We start from the raw sequence: 15,529 nt of genomic DNA on the forward strand, positions 1-15,529 counted from the left end.
CATCTAGAACCCTGGACCGATTCAATCCGATGACATGAGTGACAAATCGAACTCGTTTTACGACGAAGAGCTCGACGCAGATAAACGCTTCGACTTGGATGGATGTCCCCGGAAGTTGCGGAAACGGAAAAAGACGCTCAGACGGCACAACAGGGGACGTATAACGCAGAGTACCTCCAGTCCACAAATAGACGAAGAGCCAAGTGATTAGGACCGTCTTTGAGTGATTAGTTTCTAGCCTGTGACGTCAAGACGTGTAGTAGAAATCAATTCACAAGTACATTCAGATTTCAAACAATATTATGCGCATGTACTTTCATTTTCAATTCTCATTACGCACTCAAGCCGGACAATTGGAACCTTTCTTTTTCACCATTTTCACTTTTAAATCCATCGTAATTTTACCAGGCCTGATTGAGCCTTTCAAAATTGAGAAATGACAAAAAAAAAATTATAAATTGACGGAATGCCTCAGAAATATCGATATGTAGATTTGAGTCAGGGCGTAAGAAAATCGGACGAAAACTATATTTTATTTGTATATAAATATATTGTACAACAAGTATAAAATGGTATACAGATAGGACATAACAATAACCACTTCATTAAAAAATCAAATCCTTATATTTACACATTGTCGGCGTGTGTTGAGAGACGAATCGCATCAATAGCGTTTTTATTTGTTGATAATTACGATTAATCTCGTTCGTACTGTTCGCGCGTAAAATAACAATATACGTCAACTAGCGATATTAAAAAATACAATAAAACGGGTCGGCTATTCAGAAAAATATTTACATGTTCCCTGCGCCTTGTACAACCTTGTCTTTTTCAATTGGTTTTGATACGTAAGGCGCTCGTTTTTTTTTATACCTTTCACGACGAGAGCAATAATTATTCTTTTACTATCATTATTTATAAATTAGATGCTATTGTAAATGGATAAATTTCTGGATGCGTATGAGTTACGTAAAAAATAAATTAAATTTGCACGACCTAATAATAAAGAGATAATACTTGGATAAACGGTACAATGAAACAAATTAAATACGAATCATACTTTGGAAAACGTGGTACCCGATTACGTTTCATAAACAATAACAGTATGATATAATTAGATGATGGATATTCACTATACCATTAAATTATATTAGAAAATTTTTCCAACTCGATCAATCATTCACAATGGTCACCGCCAATTTGTACTCTGGCCAGGAGAAGGTTTTTGGAAGTTCAAGCTTGTGAAAAAAAAAAGAAGAAACAATCAGTAGATTCAACATCGTAGATCGTAACAAATCCAATGGTAATTTCATGTTTATCATACCCGAGCAAACGTGTCTATGTAATGTATATCGTATATCCTCTTCAACTTACTTGTTCAGGTGAATTTAAAATCTGAAATTCCTGTGCCATTTTTTCGGCAAGATCTTCGGAAAGCAGAACTTGCAGCCAAGGCCCTTGTACTACGTATGGCTTTTCTTCGGTCACCAAAGTGCCAGTCACTGTGGGAGCTACTATTGTGACCGCAGCATGCGATAATATAGATTTGAATGTAAAATGCCTACCATGCATTACGCGACCCCTACAAAATAACGGGTCATGATAATAATAATGGTTACGTTTCTTTTTTCACATGTTCTCCTGATCGATCAGATATTCAAAGAGTTTTATTATGACTCACTTTATTGCCAGGGGCAAGAGACCACCAGCCTCCAAGTTGAAAGTTAAATGTATTCCTGGTAACGTTCTTATGCCGTTTTCTTCGTCGAAATTTCCATTGTTTTCACAGGGTGATAATCGTTCGGTTTTTATTGTTGGCTTGACGTCTTCGCCGTCGTCATCGTCGTCTTCAGAGTCATTCCGGGGCTCACGATATTTTTCAGTGCTTCTATCGCTGGCCATTTGTACCCACCTAAGAAGAAAAGAGTCTCATTTACAACCGACCGTTGGTTCTTCGGAGAAACACAATAGAAGTACAAAAAAGTGCAGCTAGATTCTCACCAGCACTTTGCAGAAACTCCGCTTAGATTTGATCCCTCTCTCTCTATGCCACACTGTATTCTCTCGGCGAGAGAGGGATCTTCCTCCATAACTGAATACGTCCTTGCCATATCAGTTACTAGCCAAGGTCCGTAACTCCTGGTTGTTTTGAGAAGGTTTACGACGCCTAGTCCGTTCCAATGTTGCGCCGCCTGCAGCTCTTCCGAAGTAACTCCGACTATTTGTACGAAAGTAACCTGCGTCGATAAACTTTATACATATTAAGAAGGACGGGATGTTTATAATCTCATGATACACACCTCTCCGTGAGGTGTAGACGCCGAAGTTGGTAGCTGTGGATCTCGCCCCATGAGTATCTGCGTTATTTTTCCATTTGCATTGTCGAGTGGGGCGTGCCACGACACGTGGTCACCGGGCAGCAGCATATTTCCAGAATTAAACACGTACTTGGCTAGTTGCTGCATCACGTTTGCGGGCCATGTCGGTGGTGTGGTTTCTCCCCTTTTCCTAACTAGTCTGAATGTCAGCTCAAATCCAAACCCACTCAGGCAACCTGGCTCGCTTTTTGGATGCAATCGTCCATCGCCGTGCAAATCAGACAAGCCCAGGCTAGTTCGGTGATGATAAATAAGATGCAATTATTCCCTGTTCATATTCTGGGCAGAAATAGATCGTCTTCGTAGATGCTATTGAGGAAATTCTCAAAGAAGAATCTCAAAAAAGCAGTCAATGGCAAAATATATTTAGAACAGACAGAGGGGGCACCCTATGCTTATATTTACACCGTGCACCCTGAACATGCACACCGTATCCCCTTACATACTATCTATATATAGAACAAAACTATTACAACAGCTGCTGGGCTTATGTACTGCCTCAAGGCACACTTCTGACTGCCTGTGCTGCAGTGACACTGATAAATGCCCTACATCCCGTTTTTTTTTTTCCTTCTTCTTACTCTTCTCCGATTTTCTCTTCCCCTTTTCCTTCCTCTACTCACATATTGAGAAAAAGTTTCAAGTTTTTAAGAATGAAAGAGGTGTGTAACAATTTCCAAGAAAAAATCTTTCATAGTACAAAGATGATGTTCATTTTATTTTTAGGCAGTTCATCATACGGGCACAATGAACTTGAACAACTCAATATTATTTAACATATCTACTACAATATGGGTGGTCAGTCAAAGTAATGTATCAGATTTCCATGGCAATCACGTTTTTGCTAAGCGAAAGTGCAAAACATGTGCTACATTTTATTGTAAATAAAGAGTTTCATTTAGTTAACAGTAAACCTTCTATTTTCAATCGAGTATATTAAATTTGAACTAACAATAAGTACGGCTTGTAAAAAAAATTTGTTTTACGGTCTTTTTATTTTATTGAAAGATGTTTGTGTGTTCTTTGTCAAGTAATTTACATATTGGTTAACTTTGGTGAAACAGCAGAAATAAAATATAAATTTATTTATTTTCAAATTTATTATTATTTATTTATATAAATTTATATTATACTGTTAGATGAAAACCATACTTTAAACTTCAAAATTGTCAGTCTAGAAAGAGTAAAGTTGTTAATACGGTTGAGTAAATTGTGCAGTAGCATTCTCGAGTGGTTTGACCTTTTTAGTTCAAGTTTGGGCAGGACTAAAGCGCCTTCCAATTGTTCACTTAGTTATGAATAATGTAGCTGAGCGACTTCTTAACTGTTTGACATTGTACCTTTGAATATTGGGCTTGTCCCGTCACATAAATTAATAAATAAATGAGTAAATTTAGATAGTGGCAAACACGAGGTTAAACAATGATCACAAGCAACAAAACGCGAAAAATAAAAGTTAGAAAAGAATTTGAGAAACTTCTAAAATAGGAATATAATCCAATGATGTTTCCAGTATTGTTAGACACTGTGTTAAGTCAATAATAGTAATCTTGTATCTTCTGAGGTGTTGCTTTTCAGGGTGGAACAAAGGAAATAACTATCGTTCAGTAGTAGAAGAGCCGTTTGGTCAACGATTAGTTACCGTTATACCGCTAGATGGTCGTTAATAAAAAAAAAAACAACCATCGCTTCGCATGTTTGAGTAGCGTTCTGCTGCTGAGTAGTAGGGTGTGAGTTGGAATTTAAAAATAGTCAATGAAAATACGGTAGAATGTTATTTTTCCTCACCTAACATAGTGCCAGTGGGGTGGTACCCCAAGCTCAGGATACCCAGGATTCTCATACATGCTAATGTAGTCTAGTGGATCTGGCCCACCCAACCTAGGCACAAATACAAAACTGAGTTATTTTACTGGCATGGTGACGCGGGGCAGAAGGGTGGCTAAATATAAAGTCGAACTTTGAGCAGCATTCTCTTCTTCTCATGGATCCTGTGCAATTGAACAAGAAAGGTGTGTAGTATGGCAAATACATTGTGCAATTCAAATTCACAGCAGTATTTTGACGGCGCCATTGGTACTTACGATTAGCATTCCATAACTACATCTTGGGTGATCAATCATTTTTATTAGAAACGCACGAGGAAAATACTGATCAGAGAATCGACTATCGAGATAGAGAAATTAGGCTGCAAAAAAAGTGTCATTCTCTACTTAGTCATTGTATTACGAAATGGAAAATTTGCTTGTGCTGTTATAAATCGTTTGTAGAGCTAAAAAATAAATAAAATAAAAAAAAAACGCGATCAGATCTTTACAGAATTTTATCGGGTGCTGAGAATGGTTGGAGTGGAAATACGAGGATATGAGTTCGGACGATCGATGAAACGGAGACTGAGAGGGTCGAGCAACAAGTGTTTACATCGTAGCGTAAACAACGAAACGGGCAGTTGACACATCGTGTCGGCAGCAGCAGGCTGGTTAAATTTTAACGAGGTTATCCACCCCGGGATTACCGCTCGACATACACGTTATTATATCTCACCAGTATTTGACGATCGCTGTAACGGTCAGCGGGTTACTCTGCTCGGGATAAATCTCCCTGCAAAGGTTGTGCAAAGCGTCAAGTCCTGGGGCCCCGGGCGAGGGTCCTTGGCTCGGCTGACCCGAAGGTAGGCCCCTCAAAAAATCCTCCCTTTCCCTCATATTCGCGAACATGTAAAATATACCGCCTCCGTCTCACGACGCGGATCGCAAAGGGAATTCGAGCTAATAACCGCAAAGACGTGAACAGGAGGCTCGCCAAAGCACCGACGTTGCACAGGCCAAACTCTTCCCTAACACCGCACCGCTTTTCACGCTGGGACTGCTCACGCACTAATGAAAATGACAACACAAAGCATCCTCCAAGAACGTGGGTGAGACTGTCGGGTGTGCGTCATTCTCACTTCCGGTCGTTCCGGATCGTCATTCGCTCGTCGATCGCATCTTTCCCTTAGATCCGAATTCTCATTGGTTCCTACTTACGAGATTAACATCGTACAGTGTCGCTGCGGTCTGAAGTTGGGTGCGAGGTCGGTCTGTTCGTAGCGTGTGAATGTGTAAGCCGAGACGTGCACATCAATCAGTATTCCAAACGGAGTTTGATTTATTGATGTGCGTTTTCGTTCGTCGAGGGGAGATTACCACGATATCGTTAATTCCGAATTTAAAACACTACTGTATGCTTGTCGGTCGATCGGCGTGAAACATGTCCGTTGATGCAAGATGAGGTTAACGTTTCAGATTGTCATTTTGACCTGCCTTTCCTCGAGCTTTGTCAAATGCTCGGCCGTTTCCGAAGCGAATAAGACGGCAACGAGCGATTACAGATTCAATGGGCCCCTGGTATTGTGCAATTTTTTGTAAGTATCAAATCATCGCAAATTCCTGACATGACCTCAATTTGAAGGGTATTGTAACGCAGTGTTTTGTTTTCTTCTGTATTAATCAGGCCCAAGGAATTCATCGAGTGTGCTGAACCCATTGATCACAAGGGGAACAAAACTGCCAAGGAAGAGCTTGGGTACGGCTGTGTAAAGGTATATAGTATTGATCGAACGATGTATGTTTTTCCAGGATTTAAATTGTAAGATGAAAACAGTGTGTTTTATTATTGCATTCAAGTTCGGTGGTTCTCGTTACGAGGATGTGGAACGGACCAAAGTAACTTGCGAGGTTTTGCCAGAGATCGAATGTCACGGAGTCAGAACGTTTTTCCGAGGAGGGGTCCCGTGTATTAAATATAGCGGACATTATTTTACTACCACGTTGCTCTATAGCATTCTGTTAGGCTTCGTTGGTGTCGATAGATTTTGCTTAGGACAAACGGGAACTGCCGTCGGTAAGCTTTTGACTTTGGGCGGTGTTGGCGTTTGGTGGATCGTTGACGTTATTTTATTGGTGACCAATTCTCTGCAGCCCGAAGACGGTAGCAACTGGAATCCTTATGTCTGATGATAGTAAATAGACCCAAATATTGTGAATAACTACCAACTATTGACTAATTCTGCACTTAGATAAATATATATACATACATGTATATGTATGTACAAAAACAATTCGTGTTAGAACTCAAATAGTACATAGATATATCTATGCTGAAAAATCTACTGGTTTTTATCTGTGCTTGAACTATGGAATCTGGTTGTAGAAACAAGTTCCATGTTGTGTCAAATTTTACTTGATACAAAGAATAGTGTTTTAACATTAAATAATCTAAATGTGGAAATCCCAATTACCGTGCCATCGTCATGTGCAAATATAATACAAACGGTTTCCAGTATCCGTTTAATCTTGTCTGACTTTGATCTCCGAGTTTCCAAATTTATCTTTCCACACATATTTTTTGTTTCCTTTGTTTGGCCACATATGTTTCATCACAGTGAAAAATGGACACAAGATAATTCATAGTTTATTAATAAATATAGTCAAGTTTTTATTTCGATTATCATACTTAGTTTTACCAAATTAATTACGTTTTCATTGTCATATTCGTATGGTCAATGTATTATAATTCGTAGTCATCGGGATGGTACAACTCGCTTAGCAATCTGTAGATGTAGGACGGTGCATTTCCTCCACTGAAAAGAAAAAAAGTATGTTGGAATGATTTGCCTCACATTGAAAGCTGTGTGTAAAGTGATGACTAACGTGTTGGTAACAAACAACGTGACGAGTTCCGGTGGAACGTAATCGAAGACGGGGTTGTAGGCTTGAATTTTTTCCATCAGTAGAGAATTGGTACCATCTATAACACCTTGCGTCGGAGAGACGTGTTTGTTGAAAGCATCTTGTTCGTACGAGCAAAGATACAAAGGCGACAATTTGTACAACGGTAGTAGGACTGTAACCGGTACAGAATAATGCTTAGCCGCCAACGCAACTGTGTGACATCCTGTGATAGACCTGAGCCCTCCGTTAGCCATGACTGTGTGAGTTCCAATTATTACTTTATTTACCCTAGACATCATAGCGAATATAGCCACGTCAGATATCAGAGTCGTCTTAATCTTTGCCTTGGCTAAATTTACAGCCATTTCGTGGCCCTGTGAAATAATAGCAAAACAAAGCATGCACGAGAGTAAATTAATAGATCTAAGGCTACAAAAATGCTCAAATATGAGCTATGAATGAGATTGTACAGCTGAACACTTGATGAATGTTATTTCAAAATGTAAAGATAAAAAATAGAAATAATATACAAACATTAAGAAATGGTGCACCTTCGGCTACGATGACTTCGAAAGTCCTTGACTCTGTGGCTTTTTTCAAAAAATCCTCAACCATCCTGGATCTTCCCAGTGTCATGATAATTTCATTGGAGTGAATGTGTTCCGACGCTTGCTCGGTAATATTTTCCGAGCTGAAACAGAACTGGAATGAAATGGACGTTCTATTTATTAAAGAGACAAATGTGCGGGGGTATAAAATACAGACCAAGTTTCCAGTTCGACTTGAAATTCTGTAATGTGTTCGATGAGTGCGGACTTCAGAGAGGGAACGGAATGGGAATAGTCATTTTCCTGATCTCCTCCTGCGGTAAGAATTTTATGAAGGGATTCCTGAGGGTCCGTCTCTTCCGTTCTATGTTTCAACTCCGATATGTACTCTTCCCTGATGATTTTCAGTATCCTACGAACCATACTACCTATCGACGATTCTATCGGTACAGAATCGATCAGAACTTTACCATTTTCTTTGATCAATTTCATCAATTCTCTGTGGAAGTTGACAGCAAACATTAAAATTGATAATTATTTATAATTATTTGGTATAATAATTAGACTCAAGTTATCAAAATTTATTCTTACTCCGCGGTATTCCATTCTGAATTGTTAATGATATTCTTTAATAGCGATACGGTCGATACTACGATGTTGTAACTACCATTGATTCTCCTGTAACAAATTACCAGTGTGTTCAGTTTTTAGTAATTTTGCAACACGATAATGTCAAACGCTTTTAGAGTTTGGTGAATCGAAGGTTATGTTTCAGAAATACTTATTATACCCGTAATTAATATCCCTTATCAAGGTTAACACACTAGGGTGGATATTATCAGGAACATCAGCTACCATTTTATTGCACTAAAGTTTACTCGATATGGTTTATCGAAAATAATTACAGAACTTTTCACGGCAATATTGGATCAACGCGACTGCGACGGACGTTAGTTTTCCTTTTTTTCTATCGGTATAGTAGAACTCTCCACACAACTGATACCGACTGAAATTTCCTGCTATCGACAGTCGTTACCGCTAAATTCAAATTTCTTGTAGTACAAAATACTTGAAAAATGAGTATCGTAATAAATGTACGATTTTTTTGAAATTCCGCAAAGCAATACTTTCCTATAAATTGGTTGGTGAACAACTGTGCTGCAATTTGTAGTAACAGGGCCAACGTTGTGACGTTAATTGTAATCGATTTCTTCGAAGAAATCGCAAAATAAGAATATATAGGTATATGAGAAACGTATGAAATGTTAAGTATAATTGAGTGGACTCTGGTGGGGACTTATCTAAATGAAATTCGGCCTTGATGTAATTAACATTTATTGATATTGCCACTACCAGTGGAAAACTGCCAACAATGTAATATAATAATAGTACTTGAGCTATTCCGATATTTCAATAACTATATAATTAAAAATTCTTAAACAATATTTGCCTGTATTTATAAAATCGGGGTGACGTGAACTGAAATATACAATATAAAAGCAATATTTAACACATTATACAGGTAGATAGAGACTTTCCCATTTCATGAAAGTCACAAATTCATTTTGAATTCAAACATCTAAAATATTTACTAATATTTAGTAATATACTATAGGGGAAAAATCATGAAAGTTTATACGTATAATACTTGAATTATTAATACGGCTATCACTTGATTTTTATAATTATGAATAGACTCCAGTCCCTAATATTCTAATTTGTATCTAAAAAATTGGAAATTTTCAATGCCATACTATATAACGTTGATTTAGTTTTAGTTCTTCTACTCTCCGTATACCATTGTTCTACGGTTGTTTATACCCAGACTAAATTCAGTTTTTTCGTTAATTTAATTTTTTTGCCTTCTACATGCATCACTTATACTCACCCTACATATGGATATCTTTACGAAGCTAAAATTGTTGTCTTTGTCTTGTTTTTCTTAGCATTGCCGTATAGTTTTTCGTTACAATGATTTTGCCGTTTACAATTTATTGCCAAAGTCGCTGAAAAGAAAAATATATATATATTTGGAAAAAATCATTCTCACCTAAATATATATTCTATAGTACAATTCGTAACCTATATACTTTTAACGGGAACATCGTGGTGATCGTTTTTAGGAACTCGATCGAATTCCTGTGCCTAGATATCAGTGATACGTATCCTGTTAAGTCCGCAGATAATATTTTAACGCGACAACGGGTTGAAAACAAGGAGCGAAACATGTCTGACTACTATTATACTTTACTTCACCTACTGCGAGTCTCAAACGTCCATTTCTTGGTCGTTGTAGAAGTTATTGTATTTGAAAATTTAGCTTTCCTAGACAGTTTTTATGAAATTCATAATCAGTTTGATGAGGTGTTTTTTTTTTTAATTATTTTTAATTTTTTTTTTTTTTTTTGCGTCAAATGCATCATATTAATTAATCAATAATATATAAACACACTTCGCAGTTGTTGTTGTTGTTTTCCTTCATCTCTCTCTCCCTCTCTCTCTCTAAATTTCATTTCTTATCAATTATAATCATTGAACTATAGGGAAATATTTAAGATACTGAGGACGATCACCTATAATTTTGATACAGTTATATTGCTAGTATTATTTATAGGTAAACAGTACGTTTCTATATAATACATGGTATTTACATGGAGATGGCAGTACGTTACAGCAAATAGTTGCTGTGCGAAGTACATAACTAAATTTTAGTCATTTTATAATATGACTTTACTCATCGTATAGTGATCAAACTATGAGTTTTTATACTTGTCTATTATGTTTAATACAATTTTGATTACAGTCATACAACTTTATTTTTATCTTACGTAAACTAATTTTAGTAAATTGACTAGGGCTCAGCTTGGCTAGATTATTAGCCGCAGCTTTATACCTTCAAATCTACTAATCGGTATAGCAATAGTATCAATACGCGACTTGAAATTGATATCGGAGCTGAACGGTGAACAGAAAATTAAATTGATTAAATCATATATTAAGGCAATCGAGATCGTGTAGACTTTCATTGGATTATATTGTAAATACAATATAGTGTATTGAAAATCTTGGTGTGAAATAGTTGAAAAATGTTCGCAGTGAAAATATTTATAAAATTTTTGTGATACACACACTTTTTTACGCGAGCATTTTCATTTGTACTCCATATTGCAGATCAACGGTATTCTGGATAAATTACTATTATCATTATTATCGTTATTATAATAGATTTATTTCAACTTCTTTTAAAATTCATAATTCAACACTTTTAACGAAATAATTTCACGTTAATTTTACGAGGATATAAGATTTATAGTTTGATCATTATATGTATAGCAACAATATTTAGTAAAAAAATATAAGTTTCTATTTTAGATAATTGCTCAATATCCCCGAAACGAAGAACACGTATAAAATCAACAAATCAATTATCGCTCTTTCAAAATAAAGTCGAAAAGTCACAAGTTGAAACATTTTGGTGGGACGAATAACGAGTGTAGGAAAATTACAACGTTCATTCATATTTTTTTTTTTCACAAATTTTCCATTTAAAAATAATGCAATAAAAATTGTAACGTCAATCTCGAAGTTTTTTTTCTTTATAGTTGGTTAATTTTATCAACTCGAATACCTGCACTCATCTAATGAACAACGTATAATCTGTGAAGGCTCACAATTAGATACATATACAGGTAAACATTTGAAAGGCGATTGTTCAAATTTTCATAATAATACTTGAATATTAGTAGAGGACGAAAATCTTGGAAAGTCCTTGGCCATAGATTATAGTTATGCGATGTATATGCCTGTCTTGTCACCAGCGGTGTAAATACTTGAAAAGTTTTGTAGTCAAAAGTTGAAAATCATATAGTCCTTTGCCATTTTGTAAAACTTTGTTGCTTTACAATATTTTTTTTCCTTTGTACGGAGAAAAAAGTTGTTCATCTTTACAAAGAGATGAAGTTACCGTGCAGGCATATCCTGTGCGGATATAATAATCGCACGCTTCCGATTCGTCTTCCAGAATGAAGAAGCGAAAAAAAAAGTGTACAAAATATCTCTCGTGTTGAATGAAAAAAAACTCTTTAGGGCAAAAAATTTCGCGTCTCGCGATCGATATCAAAAACGGCGCTTGTTATACTTAGTTGTGAAAGTAATGAATTATTTCATAGATATATCAGAAAAGCGTTCAAGGCTGTGATTAATTGTTATATGCGTGTGTTTTGTTTTTCAACTTTTATTTAAATTTTGGAATTACTTTGTATTCGGCTTAGATGTTAGTAAATTCGTATAGGTACTTCGAATTGGTCAGCTGTGTGAAAATTAATTTATATTTAAGGTTGAAAAATCAATTAATTATCAATTACCTGTACGTACGTAATTAATCGCGTGTAAAACTTTTTTGACTCTCAATATTATTACAGTAATAGGTACTGCGCATTTTAATTCTTCGTGTATCGTGTATTATAAATTATTATTATTATTATTTATTTTTTTATCGGTCAAGAAAACCAATATGATTTTACGATCAATAAGTCGGTGACGGGAATTTTCTTTATATGTATAATTTTCACGTAACTTTTATTGTTTCGTTATGCACGATCTTCTACACCTTCCTTATCGAATATGCGCGCGGAGTTGTTACGCAGGTGATGTGGCATCGCATCAATTCGTTACCCAGCAACGACGTAAACGGTGAAAATATACAGCTCGGGGACTCTTTCCCTTGACGACTATTTCCTGTCTAGTTGTCTCGTTGAAAACGATCTCGAGGATTACAGAGCGGAGCCTGCGGTACAAGGATCCAGGGGATCCAGAAGGAACGAGGACGGAACAGAACGCGCTGGAAAATCCACGAATTACCGCTCGACTGTCTGCTTGCAGCAAACGGTCCGTATAGTCTTGGTAATTGCGAAAATAAAGCTCTGTGAAGTAAAGCGTCCATAAAAGCTACCGGAAAATCAGGCTGCATTCGCTTCGAACAATATTCATATTTGGACAAAAGAAATAAACAAAAGAGGGAAAAAAATGTACAAGTGTTTTTCTCGAATGGCGCATTTTGTGCAACCTTGCCGCAGGCTATTAAATGGAATTCTTGAATCCCTCCCAAATCTCCGGATCTAGATCACCGTCAATTGTGCGCAATGATATGAGAGCAATTATTTCGAACGCCATGTTTGTTTTTCAAGTATATTATACGCAGTGAAGTCGAAGTTCGTAACGTTATTGTTCGTACTTGTATTACAACGATACATTTTATCGAAAAACTCGGTATTTCGCGAGTTTAGAGTTGTCTGAAAATAATTAAACCGTAATATAACGTTTACAATATTAAACCAATATTATACCCATTGTACATTTTGCAAACTCAATTCTTTCAATGGTATATTTCGAAGTTGTAAAATAGTAATTTTTATCTCCACGTGTAGTTACTTTCACCTTACTCTGACTTCAAACTCGTGCGATACTAGCGTACATGTGTATCTTTACTTCATGAACTTCGCATCAAAGATTTCCTTCAGGGTAAAATGAAGTGGAATTATTAAAGGACAAAAAATTGTACAAAGGTAAAATTGTCTATGCATAAGAAAAAAAACAAAATCAAGCATGGCGTCGGTCCTAAGAGCTTTCCAACTTTAATCTCAACCTAGTTCCTCATATCGTTCGTTTCTATATTTTTCTCACAGGGGTAAATAGACTGCCCAAATTTTACGTCCCGAGTGTGTGCCCGACGCTCCCGTCCAGTCGTAGAACGAAATTGGATCACCATCGTCTATGGGTCCGAGACTGCGGTAAGTCTATCGGTATTTTGACAAATAGTAACGACTCTGCTGCAGAATGGGCCGTTTTATCCCTGTCTTGGCATTATTCCATTCGGACATACCTTGCAAGCCTCGTATCCTCCCTGTGGGATATTAATGATCGTTTGTAAAATCGCGTTGTTGGACACGCGCAGTGACGACGATGGACCGAATCTTCTAAATTCGATCCATTCTTTCGTCAGCGTCAGCGATTCAACCAATTCACACTTGACGTATGTTTTTTAATTTACCTTATTTTCTTGCATTACGAATGTTTGATGTCGATACGCATTTTTTACCTTATTATTTTCTATTCACAAAATTGCTGCGTAATTTATCCGTTATCTGAATATACTTCTATACATATGTGTGTATCATCGTACGAGTACCAACCAATTTATATACAAAATTGTATTTATTACACACTATCCCGTTAATTTTCGACGATTAATGTACACAATTTTGTTGTACCCATCGAATGTGATTATTTAAATTTTCAATCACATTTCTTATCTCGTTTTTCCTTTATACGGAGATATCTATGTACGTATTTGGATACTTTACTAAATAGAGACTGATCTAAAATCCGATAGTGACTTTCAAAATTCTACGAAACTTTTATTCGTATCTTGTTATTTATTTATTTATTTTATTATTATTATTGTTTTTATTATTATTAGTTTTTGTCGTTTTTACTTCATTTCCATAGTCGATTTTCTTACAATTTCTTAATGACTATATCGGTGATGAATAATATAATACCTAATGATGATTATAATAATTCATACATAGGATAACTGAACTGCACTATGTATACAATAAGCGCACCGTTGCACTTGGAAGAGTTTTTGTATTTTTATTTTTCATGCTTTGTCTTCGGTATCTTCTTTTCATTGTGTGTGTGTGTGTGTGTGTGTTTTTTTTGTCACGTTTATTCATGTAATTTCTTACCATATCGTAATGCAATATGTCGTGTACCGTCCGTACACCTTGGATGAAATACTTATTCGTTTCTTGTACATGCATTATGTTGAAACGTCTCTTGTCGAGTGTGGACGATCTTAAATTCACAGCCGCGTATAATATACATATACAATGTCGCGTATGCGTATATTTTAATATTTTTTCCCCGAGATTCGATTCAGGTTCTCTTCGTTGTCCGAACTCACGTCGAACAACTCGTTATCTTTCCACGTGTCGGCGTTACCAAGCAGTGCAAATTTACGTACACAACCGTTACTATATTAACTGTTACCGTATATACACCTACACATATTCTTCGATTTATTCCTATATGCCGATCTTATTCACCGTTGTATAGATATTGTATAATGTGTCGTTAATCCAAGCTTCATATTCGCTTTCCTTGCTTCACGAATTAACGTACACGTTATTTCGAGTTTAAAATGAGGATCGACGCGAAAAACAACATAACAACGTGCATTGGTAAGAAACAAAAAATATCCGACTATATTTTACAAGTCTGATACATATCAAGATCGCAAAAAATCAGCCCAAATTTCGTTCACATCGCTCGATTCAAATCGATTGATTGAGAAAGAAGAGGAAAAAAAAAAAAAAAATTAAAATTAAAAAACAAAAAAGAAAAACTCTGAACAGTCTCGCACTTACTTGAAATTAAAAATTGTGCAACTTGCACCAGATCATCGCTCAGAGCTTTATACACGGAGTGTTAGGCACACCGTGTAGAAAGTCTTCAACAATCCGAAATCATAAATATTGGTTTTTGGTATGACAGTATTCTGTGTCTGGTTAATAATAAAAATAACAATAACAGTAATACCAATGATAACGACTTGCTATGATAAAATCTACATTTTTATATAACATAGTATATATCGTACAAATATATTGCTTGCTTGTTTGAATACGGCGTGTGTGTACATATGCGATCGAGCTTTGTTATACTTCCTTGTCGATCTTACGTGCCTTCTGTATTAAGGTATGCGTAATGTCTACGTCGACGACACTCCGTAGAGCGCAACGATGCACGAGGGATGTAGCTATGTACGTACCGCGTATGCCTTGTACATGCCGGAGGGGAAATACGAATCGATAGAATGTCCCGTTGA

At 36.3% G+C, this 15,529-nt stretch overlaps 4 protein-coding genes across 9 annotated transcripts in view; 2 read left to right on the plus strand and 2 right to left on the minus strand.

The window, feature by feature from the left end:
* Positions 1-530: 530 nt before the first annotated feature.
* Su(fu) (suppressor of fused) lies at positions 531-5,300 on the minus strand. Its single transcript, XM_046633494.1, has 7 exons — positions 4,923-5,300; positions 4,167-4,259; positions 2,301-2,610; positions 2,002-2,237; positions 1,682-1,912; positions 1,375-1,582; positions 531-1,238 (listed from the first exon to the last, which is right to left on the minus strand). The coding sequence occupies exons 1-7, from the start codon at positions 5,093-5,095 to the stop codon at positions 1,173-1,175; spliced, it is 1,317 nt and encodes a 438-aa protein (XP_046489450.1). The 5' UTR covers positions 5,096-5,300; the 3' UTR covers positions 531-1,172.
* Positions 5,301-5,437: 137 nt separating this feature from the next.
* amrt (TM2 domain-containing protein 2 amaretto) lies at positions 5,438-6,715 on the plus strand. Its single transcript, XM_046633505.2, has 3 exons — positions 5,438-5,781; positions 5,871-5,958; positions 6,044-6,715. The coding sequence occupies exons 1-3, from the start codon at positions 5,645-5,647 to the stop codon at positions 6,371-6,373; spliced, it is 555 nt and encodes a 184-aa protein (XP_046489461.1). The 5' UTR covers positions 5,438-5,644; the 3' UTR covers positions 6,374-6,715.
* On the minus strand, positions 5,871-8,568 carry eIF2Bbeta (eukaryotic translation initiation factor 2B subunit beta). 2 transcript variants are annotated; one of them, XM_046633500.2, is made up of 6 exons: positions 8,429-8,568; positions 8,230-8,316; positions 7,856-8,137; positions 7,625-7,781; positions 7,070-7,464; positions 5,871-6,999 (listed from the first exon to the last, which is right to left on the minus strand). In XM_046633500.2, exons 1-6 carry the CDS (start codon positions 8,494-8,496, stop codon positions 6,927-6,929), a joined length of 1,062 nt encoding a protein of 353 aa, XP_046489456.1. In that variant the 5' UTR covers positions 8,497-8,568; the 3' UTR covers positions 5,871-6,926. The 2 variants fall into 2 exon arrangements, with proteins under 2 accessions (XP_046489456.1, XP_046489455.1); XM_046633499.2 differs by having other exon boundaries at positions 5,871-7,464.
* Positions 8,569-12,341: 3,773 nt separating this feature from the next.
* LOC124222480 (dynein regulatory complex subunit 5) overlaps positions 12,342-15,529 on the plus strand; it is a 58,139-nt gene continuing 54,951 nt past the window's right edge. Inside the window, exons 1-2 of one of the 5 annotated variants that reach the window (XM_046633487.2) lie at positions 12,342-12,525; positions 13,323-13,427. The gene's annotated coding sequence lies outside the window, so the exon portion shown is untranslated. Of the gene's footprint in view, positions 12,526-13,303; positions 13,428-15,529 lie in introns of those variants that run through there. The other 4 variants (XM_046633490.2, XM_046633489.2, XM_046633488.2 and 1 more) reach the window with 4 other exon arrangements.

This window comes from Neodiprion pinetum, chromosome 6 (assembly GCF_021155775.2).
Source record: "Neodiprion pinetum isolate iyNeoPine1 chromosome 6, iyNeoPine1.2, whole genome shotgun sequence".
NCBI lineage: Eukaryota > Metazoa > Arthropoda > Insecta > Hymenoptera > Diprionidae > Neodiprion > Neodiprion pinetum.